Source organism: Leucoraja erinacea, chromosome 32 (assembly GCF_028641065.1).
Source record: "Leucoraja erinacea ecotype New England chromosome 32, Leri_hhj_1, whole genome shotgun sequence".
Taxonomy (NCBI): Eukaryota; Metazoa; Chordata; class Chondrichthyes; order Rajiformes; family Rajidae; genus Leucoraja; species Leucoraja erinaceus.
Genome location: NC_073408.1, coordinates 1,333,531 through 1,346,010, shown reverse-complemented (window position 1 = coordinate 1,346,010; position 12,480 = coordinate 1,333,531). Strand labels below are relative to the sequence as shown.

Sequence of the window (12,480 nt, the reverse complement as noted above, 5' to 3'; positions counted from 1 at the left end):
GTGATAGGTGGAAACACGGAGGGGGATGGCTGGAGGTTATATGTGGATTGTTGAACAAGAGCCAGGGATAAAAAGACAAGTAGTGGGAGACAAGGATAAACGACATGCGAATTGTGAACCTAGAGAAAGAAGTATGGGTGGAAGGGGAAATATGAGTGCAAGTCCAGGTGGGACACAGGGAAGGGGAGGGGGGAAGAAAGAAAATTAATAAATGTGGAGGTTGGGATTTCATCACTTACTCTAACTCCAGCAGTGATCTCAATAGACAATAGGTGCAGGAGTAGGCCATTTGGCCCTTCGAGCTAGACCACCATTCAATGTGATCATGGCTGATCATCCACAATCAGTACCCTGTTCCTGTCTCCTCCCCAGATCCCCTGACTCCACTATCTTTAAGAGCCCTGTCTAACTCTCTCTTGAAAGTATCCAGAGAATTCTGAGGCAGAGAATTCCACAGATTCACAACCCTCTGTGTGAAAAAGTGTTTCCTCATCTCAGTTCTAAATGGCTTACCCCTTATTCGTAAACTGTGGCCCCTGGTTCTGGACTCCCCCAACATCGGGAACATGTTTCCTGCCTCTAGTGTGTCCAAACCTTTAATAATCTTATATGTTTCAATGAGATCCCCTCTCATCCTTCTAAATTCCAGAGTGTACAAGCCCAGCCGCTCCATTCTCTCAGTGTATGACAGTCCCGCCATCCGGGGAATTAACCTCTCCCCCTACATCCCACAAGGAGACCGAGTGTCTCCAGTCAAATCCTCAACAACTGCAAGACCATACCCTTACCCCTACTAACCCAGCAACAAGGGGGCAATTGCCCATAGGATTCAGCCCAGCTGGATCCATCTGACCACCTACCCCTGCCCGCCCTGCCTAATGCTGTCACTGACTGGTTGTGAAAGTGAGAGTTGGGTCTGGGTCTACTTAAATGACCCAAGAATTTAAAAAAAAAAACTTGCATCAACAACCCAGTGCAAGAATGATACCTCCCTCATTTGGTAAAAATAAGAATTGTAAAATAATGTATAAAAAATATAATCATCGATAAATCCAGAATCTCAGTCGGCCAATTGCTTTATCCAAAGAGTGGTCAGCGAGTGGCTGGAATTGGGAGGTTATATCTTGGGGGAAGCTGGATGTGTACGTAGATGAGAAGGGAAGCAATTGAAGGCATTAGATACAACATGGCATTAAGGTTCATGGAGGCAGGGCTCTAGCATGGACCTGTGGGGGGCAACCTGCCAGTTTCTGTGCCGTAAGTACAATGCAATAGGTAATTATCTTACAAGATTACAACATCATTGCTGAATGAACAGTGATCAAAGGTGACATGAGACACAGTCCAAGGACATTCATCCCTCCGCCCTTCACACCTCACCCCTTCCCTAGTTCAGAAACCATCATTTTACAATTGTTATACTGATCATAAATAAATACATGGAGGTGATCTATAGCTCTTGGTATTTTGTTTGCTTGTGAGCACTCAATAACTTCCCTTTTTTGTTGCTCTGTAAATTGCTTGCACTATTAATCCCAGAACCAAAGATACAGAAGGCAGCAACAATGTTGTGCTGGAAGCTGATCCTCTTGCATTTGTATAGTGCCTTACACAACCTCCGGATGTCCAACATGCACACGGCAATGGAGCTGAGAGCCAAATGTGTTTAATTGTCATCTGTACCAGAAACTGAACAAAGTCTAATTGCAGCATTGTAACAGGATTGTAAACACAGTAATAGATAACGTAATCAACAAATCAACGTTTATTTTAAAAACAATAATAGTGTAAAAAAGTCCAAAGCCCTGAGTGCAACCGAGACAGTTAGGTACAAGTTCATTCCAAGAGCTCTCCTGAGTTTGCCCTGATTCTAACGCGGAGATTTACGGCAATGGCCACTCATTGGTACTCGGGGCTCTCGTGGACATTTTTCAACATGTTGAAAAATCTTCACGAGTCTTCCCGTGCTTACCTGCCATTAGCGAGTCTTCCCGAGTACCTGCCGTTAGTGCTACGAGCCGTCCCCGAGCTCCGACGTACCCGCTACGTTCATTGCCCGTGCTTACCACGAGTTTGATTTGGTTTTAAACTCGGGAGAGCTCTTGGAATGAACTCGTACATGAGACAGGGCCTTCGTTGATACTTCAGTTGGTGTTATAGAGTTTAAGACCTGTGCTGAAATGATTTGGCAGATTTCCCTGAATGTGTCGGCCAGTCCTAGTACATGCAGGGAAGGCCAGGTGGTGCAGCGTTGCAGCAGGTAGAGATCCGGGTTCAATTCCCACCTTGGCGGATTTCTGTCTACGTGGAGTTTGCACGCTCGCCCTGCGACTGCGTGTTTCCTTTATGGCTGTACGTTCCCCCCGCATCCCAAATACATTGAGGCGAATCGTCCGCTGTAAACGTTTCATGGAGACAGTGTGGGGGAGGGGGGTTGATGGGGATGCTGAGAGATTTTAGATAAAGGTGTACCATTGGATGGGTGCGTGGTGGTCAGCAGGGACTCAGTGGGCTGAAGGGCCTGTTTCCATTGCTATCTCTTGCTCCATGACTTCAGTTCAAGGTGCTGAAGGGCAGGACTGTCAACAAACCTGGTCTAGGCTGTGGAGGAGAAGTCGACTGACAACAAGTCAGGACTGTCTTATGAAGAAAGACTGGATAGACTTGGTTTATACTCTCTAGAATTTAGGAGATTGAGAGGGGATCTTATAGAAACTTACAAAAATCGTAAGGGGTTGGACAGGCTAGATGCAGGAAGATTGTTCCCGATGTTGGGAAATCCAGGACAAGGGGTCACAGCTTAAGGATAAGGGGGAAATCCTTTAAAACCGAGATGAGAAGAACTTTTTTCACACAGAGAGTGGTGAATCTCTGGAACTCTCTGCCGCAGAGGGTAGTTGACGCCACAGTTCATTGGCTATATTTAAGAGGGAGTTAGATGTGGCCCTTGTGGCTAAGGGGATTAGGGGGTATGGAGAGAAGGCAGGTACGGGATACTGAGTTGGATGATCAGCCATGATCATATTGAATGGTGGTGCAGGCTCGAAGGGCCGAATGGCCTCTACTCCTGCACCTAATTTCTATCTTTCTATGTTTCTAGCAAGGACTGCTCCGGAAACTTTAATCTGCAGCCGACAGTGAAGAGGGTTGACACAAAAATGCTGGGGTAACTCAGCGGGACAGAGAGGCAGGGCAGCGTTGCTGGCGAGAAGGAATGGGTGACGTTTCGGGTCGAGACCCTTCTTCAGAGTGAACGAACTCAGCGGGTGCAGCAGCATCTATGGAGCGAAGGAAATAGGTAACGTTTCGGGCCGAAACCCTTCCGGGTTTCGGCCCGAAACGTTGCCTATTTCCTTCAGGGGTTCGGCCCGAAGCGTTGCCTATTTCCTTCGCTCCATAGATGCTGCTGCACCCGCTGAGTTTCTCCAGCATTGTCGATTTTCCAGCATCTGCAGTTCCTTCTTAAACACATCTTCAGAGTGAGACTGGTGACAGGGTGGCTCTGGCAATACCTCCCAGTGTGGTGCAGTGAGAGGATCAGCCTTGGTTCCGGCTCCACACCTCCAGAGGCTCAGGTGGGGCAGGTTGGACCCGCCGCAAGGCACCTGTTAGTTAGTTAGTTGGTCGGCGTGTGATCAGGAGGAGCCCGAAGGCAGAGCTGCGAGAGGGAAGGTAACAAGGAGGAAGTCTTGTCATGACTGAGGCTGAGACGCCGGCCCCGAGTAGTCGGGCGGAGACGCTGTGAGAGTCACGGGAGCGTGTAGATAGATGCGTGTAGCTGGGAGGGTGGGAGTCGGGCACACGGGACTTTAGCACGGTTTAGTAGCAGCAGCAGCGGGGACGGGGCGCGGTTTCATCTGCTGCCGTTTGAACATTAAACACTGTGCAGTCGCTGGGCGCTAAACTTCGCTCTGTTCATCTGATCACACACAGGTCGTCTTCTGACAACTGCGGCCGCACCTTCATCCTTCCCGAGCCGGCGGCGTCTCCGACATGAAGGAGAAGAACGGTAGTATCTTGTGTGTTGTTATCCGCTTCATTCAGCTCGCCTGTTGGTGTGGGGGGCGAGGCGGGGACAGTGGGACAGGGACATGGTGGGTGTTGCATTATAGGCTCGAGTGGCAGCGCTCTGAAGACAAGTATTCACTATTAATGATTAACTAATGTCCAGTCCCGGAGCGAGCACTAATGTTCTTTCCTCTCCATTCGCAGACTGTTCACACGGAACATGTACGCCGCGGGGGGGGGGGGGGGGGGGGGAGATGGAGAGGGGAACCGGGGATGGAGAGGGGAGGGGGGGGGGGGGGGGGGGGCGGGGCGTGAATGGGGAGAGAGGGGGGCCCGGGGGGGTGGCTATTAGCTTAAGATTCATGTCCTCCACAATCAAACATGCAAAAGATCTGCAACCATCTGAGTAAATTAATTTTCCCTTATTTCAGCCCTAATTGGCTGCCACCTTTTTCACCTCCAGCCTTTGTCACCATCTCCATCAATCTGCCAATCACTCCCACTCGTCTGTATCCACCCATCACTCGCCAGACTCTACCCCCCACTGCACCCCACTCCGTTGGTCTGAGGAAAGGTCTGCCCCAAAACATCATCTGTCCATTTCCATCCACAGGTACTGCCTGACCCACTGAGATCCTCCAGCACTTTACATTTTGCTCAAGATTCCAGCAACTGCAGTTCCTTGTGACTGCCACTTTTTGTAAATGATTTTGAGTTTCCACCAAACACTTAACTCCTTTTGTACATGGGAGAATGCCAAGTGTGACAGAACCACCTTAATTTGTTCAATCCATTTTCTGGGAAGTTGCAAATTAGCTTCACTGTAACTCTGTTGCATGTTTGCATAATGCACCAGTTTATATAATGTAATCCATTATCTCCTTCAAAGGAGCAGAATTAAGGTGAGTGTCCATCAACATGTCACGTGTGCCTCTCTTGAGAAGGTCATTCAAACTCACAGAGCAGCTTAAGCTTACAGAATCAATAGACGCACAAACAAGCCGTAGACTGAGGGAGAAACTGCAGAGCTGGAGTAACTCAGCGGGTCAGGCAGCATCCCTGGAGGAAAGGTATAGGCAACGTTTCGGGTGGAGTCTGAAGAAAGGTCTCGATCCGAAACATCACCTATTTCTTTTCTCCAGAGATGCTGCTTGCCGCTGAGTAACTCCAACATTTTGTGTCTCTCTTCGGCTGATATCGTGTGTAGTTGTGCTCGCAGAAGCCAAAAGAGAAACAAAAGTCGATTCATGTGTAGAGAGGAACTATAGATAGGTGACGTTTCTGGTCGAGACCCTTCTTCAGGCTGGAAGACAGGGGAAAGAGGAACGGGAGATATAGAGAGTACTTACAAGAACATTTTTTAAAAGTCGATGCATCGTGTATTTTCATAAATAAACTTCATTAATTTTCCTGAACATTATTTAGAAACAGTGCAACTGACCCTAAAATAAAACTGATATTTTCAAATCTTATTTATAAAAAAAAATTGTTTCTGTTCTTCTCACCAAAGTGAACAAGTGGGAATTTTCACAGTTAATGTTGCACTTTCTTATCCAATTGCTTCAGCACAAGAGCACAGATACACACACAAACACGCAGCCACAGGGCCATATGTGCTTTAACTCACCAACCTTATTCATTTTTCTGTGTGCGTTTTACATCAATTCTGAATGTGCCTTTAATCTAGAGACTCAGCATTGAAACTATCCCTTCGGCCCACTGAGTCCACACCAACCATCCATCACCATTCACGTTAGTTTTCTGTAATCCCATTCTTCACATCTACTCAACACACTACAGATGTCAATTAACCTGCACATCTTTGGAATGTGGGAGGAAACCAGGGCACCCAGAGGAAACCCACGCAGTCACAAGAACATGCAAACTCCACACACAGCAATATTTCTGAGGTGATAGAGAGCACACTTTGTTACCTTATTTATATGAGATTTAAAATTAAGGTCATTGTCAATTTTTACCCCCAGGCTTGTGACTTCTTGTTTGAAATAGGCAGTCAAATTTCCCAGTTTACCGAGTAACATTGCTCTTGGGTTTTGATCCAAGTAATAACATTTCTGTCTTGTCATCGTTGAGTTTAAGGAAGTTATAGACAATAGGTGCAGGAGTAGGCCATTCGGCCCTTCGAGCCAGCACCACCATTCAATGTGATTATTCCCAATCAGTTCCTGCCTTCTCCCCATATCCCCTGACTCCGCTATCTTTAAGAGCCCTATCTAGCTCTCTCTTGAAAGTATCCAGACAACCGGCCTCCACCGCCCTCTGAGGCAGAGAATTCCACAGACTCGCCACTCTCTGTGTGAAAAAGAGAGTTAGCATTCATCCATTTTTTTTAATGGAAAATAGGCAGGAGGTAACCTTAAGGCGTTTGCATCAGTGGGTTCGACAGAGAAGTATAACTGAGTGTCATCAGCATAACTTAGAAAATTTACATGATGACGTCTGATAACTCCTCGCGGCAGCATATAAAAGTTAAAGAGGAACGGGCCAAGGCTCATCAAAGGGTATATCATGCAGCTGTGACACATAGTCCCCAAGGCTAACAAAGTACTTCCTTCCACTTATATATGATTGGAAACAACTTAGTACCTGATCTAACAGGCCGACCCAGTTTTCTTGGCGATCTGTAAGAAAACTGTGATCTGTGGTGTCAAAAGCTGCTGTGTCTAAGAGGATCAGCACTGAGACTTTGTCCTCATCAGTGCTAAATCTAAGGTCACTGACTATTTTTGTCACGGCAGACTCAGTGCTGTAATTTGCTTTGAAACCAGGTTGAAATTTCTCTAAAATGTAATTTTGATTCAGAAAGTGTTGTATTTAGTAGAATACTGCTTTCGCCAGTACCTTGCTGATGAAGAGTAGATTTGATATGGGTCAGTAATTACTCAGTAGCCCACTGCCTGAATTTGTTTTCTTTAACAGAAGCTTTACCACAGCGGTTTTATAAGTACAGGTATCTGGGAAAGTCCCAGTCTCAAGGGACACGGTTATAATAGTAAGAACTAAACTGGATAAACTCGTAAAAACATTCTTTAAAAACGTTGTAGGAACCATGTTAAAATGACAGGTAGTGGATTAGCTCACAGCTTCAATTTTACAAAGTTCAGACTTAAGAAACTGCTGATTTTTGCCTGTGCCTCACTAGACCAGCACAGTGGACAGTAGAATCTAAAGGGATATCAGCTCTGATAGTCTGAACCTTATTTTTTAAATAATCGTAGGACAGCTCACATTTTTCAGCAGAAACTTGGCTTACAAAACCTTACTATTTCCACCACTTTCTGCAATAATTTGAGAAAAATGGGTCCTCCTTGTAGATCTTACATCATTATTATGAGTAGCAATGGTTTGTTTATAGATGCCATGATGTACTTCTAGTCCTGTTTTTCTCCACTTTCTTTCAGCTACTATGCATTATTTTTTAAACATATGAACAGAGTTATTTAACCATGGAGATGTTTTAACCCTTCCTTGCCTTTTCATCATGAGAAATGCAACTTTATCAAGTGTCGTAGCTAGGTTAATGTTAAAAACCTTTGTAATTTCACCAACAGAATCACTCTGTGTGAGAGGAACGAATGTACTTACGAGCTCAGAAAAGTTCTGCTGCTGGATCTAAAAAGTGCCTTTTACATGTAGACTGCAAAACAGCTTTAGAATCACATCAAAAAACACACAATATTGGCCAGACACAGTAAAATCAGACACCAGGATTTTTTTAATCAATTTTTTACCTTCGGGATATCACCAGGTCCAGTGTATTTCCATGTTTCTGAGTGGCCTCATTTACATGTTGAGTAACTGTTAAGGGCCTGTCCCACTTACGTGTCCTTGGCACGCAAATTACGCGACCTGGTGGTCGCGTTGAGGCGCACAGGCATCGTATAGCCGCGCGGGGCCGGTCCCACTGAGAAGCGGGGTGAGGTATGTAGTTGTGCGCGACATCGCGCGGGGCTCGACATTTTTGGAGCGATCGAAATCTTGCAACAAAATCTCACAAACTCACAATGATGGATGGTGCACCCTTTGGAATTTGTACAGCACAATTTCAATGGTTTATTTCTTCCTCATGCAGTCTTTTTGACCATTGATATCAGACCTGAAACACCACCTATCCATGTTCTCCAGAGATGCTGCCTGACCCACTAACTGCAGCATTTTGTGTTCTTTTATGAAAATCAGTCCTTCAAATTGCCATCACTAGCAGAGTCTCCAGCACTGAATATTGATTTGAGAGGACCTGATACCCCGGAGACTCCATTCACTGAATCTTCTAGATGGCAAACCATTCACTATCCTGGATCCTCTGTCTGCAGATTTAAACTGTCCACTTTAAAATAATAATGAACGAGTGAGGATCCTTCACCTAACTGGTCTTTAAAATTAGGAAGGGATTCAAAAGGATGGGCCTGTGGGCGGCGGGCGGCGCGACTCTCGTCAGCAGCAGCCTCTGCAGCCCGTCCGCGTTTTATTATTTTCTGTCTATGTTTTTATGTAGTTTTTGTTATTTTTTGTTGGGGTGTGTGGGGGGGTGGGGTGGGAGGGGGAAACTTTTTAAATCTCTCCCTGTACGGGAGATCCGACCTTTTCTCGTCGGGTCTCCGTTATCGTTGGGGCTGCAATGAGCAGCGGCCTCCAACAGGAAGAGACCGGGGACTCTGGTGCCGACGACTCACCGTCGCGGAGCTGGCAGAGTCCGGAGCGGGTGGAGCGGTGGAGGAGCGCTGCTGCTGCTGCTGCTGCGGCCCAACCGGAGAGTCGGAGGCTTCAACTGCAGGCCTGCGGACGGCGGCACCGCGAGCCCGCGGGTCCCTGGAGGGAGACCGCTTTTCAGGGCTCCCGCAACGGCGACTTCTCCTGCCCGAGTTGCGGGGTCGAAGAGCTCCTGGAGCGGGGCCTGACATCACCGCCCCGCGCGGCTTGGAATGGCCGCGGGACTCTGCAAGCGCACGCCGGGGGCTCCAACACCAAGACCCGGTGTGCGACCTCGCACCACCCGGCGTGGCTTTAATGGCCGCGGGACAATCGCCATCGCCAGCCGGGGGCTTTGACTTTGACTCTGACATCGGGGGGGGGGGGAGTGCAGTGGAGAGATAAGTTTATTTGGCCTTCCATCACAGCGATGTGATGGATGTTTATGTAAATTATGTTGTGTCTTGGGTCTATTTGTTTGTAATGTATGGCTGCAGAAACGGCATTTCGTTTGGACCTCAAGGGGTCCAAATGACAATTAAATGTATCTTGTATCTTTGAGAAGCTGAATACTAAAAGCATGTGCTATGAGAATACAGTACATGAAAACAAAATCTGTCAAGGAATTCAGAAGGCATTTCTGAAAGAAGTGCCTTCTGAATTCCTTGTCAGATTTTATGATTAAATAGTGATTAATGGTGGGACTGTTTTCGATCAGGGGAGCTGAGGTGAATTGGATAGAGCACGGAAATAGACTTGTGAGGCAAGATGATATTGCTGTGCAGTGATCATTACATTAGTCGTTACATCATCCAAGTACATACCCAGGAGGCAACGCTCACTGTACAAACCTAGAAAGAGATCTCTCATCCTGTCAGAGCGATCCAGCACTGGACTTTACTGGTACATTCTGTTCCCATGGCCCTCTCTTCTGTAAATATCTGCTCATCTATCCAGTGGCAGAGTATCCCAGAGTGTCTCTCTTGCACCAATGAACCTCACGAATTGTCATGCAGCAGCAAGTGCTCCAATGAAAGGTAATTGACCTGAAACATTAACCCTGTTCCCGGCTCCACAGATGCTCTCTGACACGTTGAGCATTTCCAGCATTTTATTTCAGTTCAGACCAGTGTTTTTGGTTTTGTGTATAACCTATCGCACTTTAGCTTTTGGAAAGATTTCAAAACCTTTAAAAAAATATCTGTCTAAATCTCTGCCACTTTGAAAATTGCAGGTGTGCCTGCCTTCTCTATTGCAGCAATCATTCCTCTGGTGCAGCAATAATTCCTCTGGTGCAGCAATAATTCCTCTGGTGCAGCAATAATTCCTCTGGTGCAGCAACCATTCCTCTGGTGCAGCAACCATTCCTCTGGTGCAGCAACCATTCCTCTGGTGCAGCAACCATTCCTCTGGTGCAGCAACCATTCCTCTGGTGCAGCAACAATTTCTCTCAGCAACAATTTCTCTGGTGCAGCAACAATTTCTCTGGTGCAGCAACAATTCCTCTGGTGCAGCTAATCTTTTCCTGAACTATGTGGCTTCAGCTAACCCTCTCACTGTAAACTCCTATCCACCAATTCCAGCCATGCATGCACCCCTGATTTAATTCCTTCATTTAGCTGCTAATACCTTAAGTCTGTCTATCTCACTATCTTTCTTTCTTCTTTAAATACACTGGTTACAACCTTTGGTCACCAGTCCTAATATCCTTTTGCATTATAAGATGTCACCTTTAGTTTGGCAAGTACTCCTGCTAAATGATTTGGGGTGTTTTACTGTACCAGAGGGCATCATGGTGGTGCAGCAGTTAGTGCTGCTGTCTCACTCTTTTGGGTTTCAGGTTCATTGCTGTTCTCAGCTGCTGTCTGTGTGGAGTTTGCATGTTCTCTCTGTGACCACATCCCAAAAGCATGCAGATAGATGAATGTGCTACTGTAAATTACTCTTTCAGATTTGCCTAATGACAAAAATAATTGGAAGGATGCCGAAAGGTATTCATGAGAGAGAATGATTTGCCAAGTACAGAGAGATTATGACGGGGGAGATTGGGATTGATGGAAATGACATGGATCTAAAAAACCCTCTGTGTGATTATAAGGTTCATCTCCCTCATAACCTCGTGATTGGAGGTGAGTAGTTTGTTTAATTGGGCTGAAGAGAACATGCCCATGACCTGAAGATGCCCATCAGGTATGATATCAGATACCTGCTGTGTTACTCCAGCATTTTGTGTCTACCTTCGGTGTCAACCAGCAACTGCAGTTCCTTCCTACATGTGATATCAAAGCCTTTCCTGTGGCTCCAGGCTGTTTTAGTCATTCATATGCGCACACACACACACACACACACACTTGTGCATGGGCACATGTTAATGTGCTACACACAGACTTGCAACACATCAGCCTTATTGATACAGGTACGGTAGGTGCCAGTTCAAAAAAACAGCGTGAATATCTGGCTTAAGGTTTTATGAGCACAGGGACCGTTTGTACCTTGTTCCAGGTCAGAAGCACAATTCATGTAAATGCCGAACTTGCAGGTGAATTTCAGCCAAATTGTCAACATAACAGCGATTGCCAAGGCTGTGGGAATGTCAGGAATTCTCTAAAAGGGACGGTGCGTGCATGCTCAGCAGCTCTCTCTTCTTTGATACATTAACTGCACAAACACATGCTGACACTCCAACCCTGACCCCCACATGTTTTACTACTTAACATAACTGTAGACTCACTCTCTCACCATGAACGCCAACCACACACACAATCTCATTCCAAACATAACACTAATACCATACACTCATCCTCACAATAGACCTGCCACACTCTCGCATTCCTCTGGAATCCTAACCCCACACAATATATTTCTTGGAAAGTGAACTTTTCACCACACGGAACGAATGTCCAAAATCAACTTTGTCAAACATCATTAAAACAATGCTTTTTGTAAGTAGTATTTTGACCGGGAAGTGATTCGGAACAGGAGGCTAGATTAATTTAACTGATGTGTAGGAAGGAACTGCAGGTACTGGTTTAATAGCTGATTCTGCACTCAGATAGGCACAAAAAGCTGGAGTACAGTAACTGCAGAGATGTTGGCTGACCCGCTGAGTTACTCCAGCATTTTGTTTCTTTCTTTAATTTAAGTGATGTTGGGTTATGAGAGGAGACTGAATGAGGTGCAGAATCAGCTATTAAACTGCTTGGCATGAGGGAGCTAAAGCAGAGGAAAGCTGGGGAAGTGGGAGCTGGGTAGAGGGAAACTAGGTAGTCGAGGAAATGTGTAGGAAGGAACTGCAGGTGCTGGTTTACACTGAAGCCAGGCACAAAATGTTGGAGTAACTCAGTGATTTTGTTTTAACTGTGTTGACAGAAACCAAAATAGAACAAAAGTAGATACACGTGTAAAGAGGAACTGCAGATGCTGGTTTAAACCAAAGACAAACACAGAGTGCTGGAGTAACTCAGCGATCAGGCAGCATCTCTGGAGAAAAGGAATAGGTGATGTTTTTTAGACTGATTCTGGAGCGAGGGAAACTAGAGATATGGAAAAGATAGAAATAACATGACAATCAGTGCTGGCTTTGATTTGTTCTTTTCGTACCTTTCATTAATTTGGTCCTTGTACCTTTTCATATCTCTAGTTTCCCTCTCCCCGACTCCAAATCTGAAGAAGGGTCTCGACCCGAAACGTCACCTATTCCTTTTCTCCAGATATGCTGCCTGACCCGCTGCGTTACTCCAGCTTTTTGTGTCTACTAGGAAG

General features: G+C 46.0%; 1 protein-coding gene across 4 annotated transcripts in view; it reads left to right on the top strand.

Moving 5' to 3' along the window:
- Window positions 1-12,480, top strand: part of nherf4b (NHERF family PDZ scaffold protein 4b) — a 34,436-nt gene that overhangs the window by 83 nt on the left and 21,873 nt on the right. The window contains exons 1-2 of one of the 4 annotated variants that reach the window (XM_055660540.1): window positions 3,461-3,672; window positions 3,934-4,009. In XM_055660540.1, coding sequence (XP_055516515.1) covers window positions 3,994-4,009 — 16 coding nt within the window. In that variant the 5' untranslated portion in view covers window positions 3,461-3,672; window positions 3,934-3,993. Of the gene's footprint in view, window positions 1-3,460; window positions 3,673-3,848; window positions 4,010-10,492; window positions 10,848-12,480 lie in introns of those variants that run through there. The other 3 variants (XM_055660541.1, XM_055660539.1, XM_055660538.1) reach the window with 3 other exon arrangements.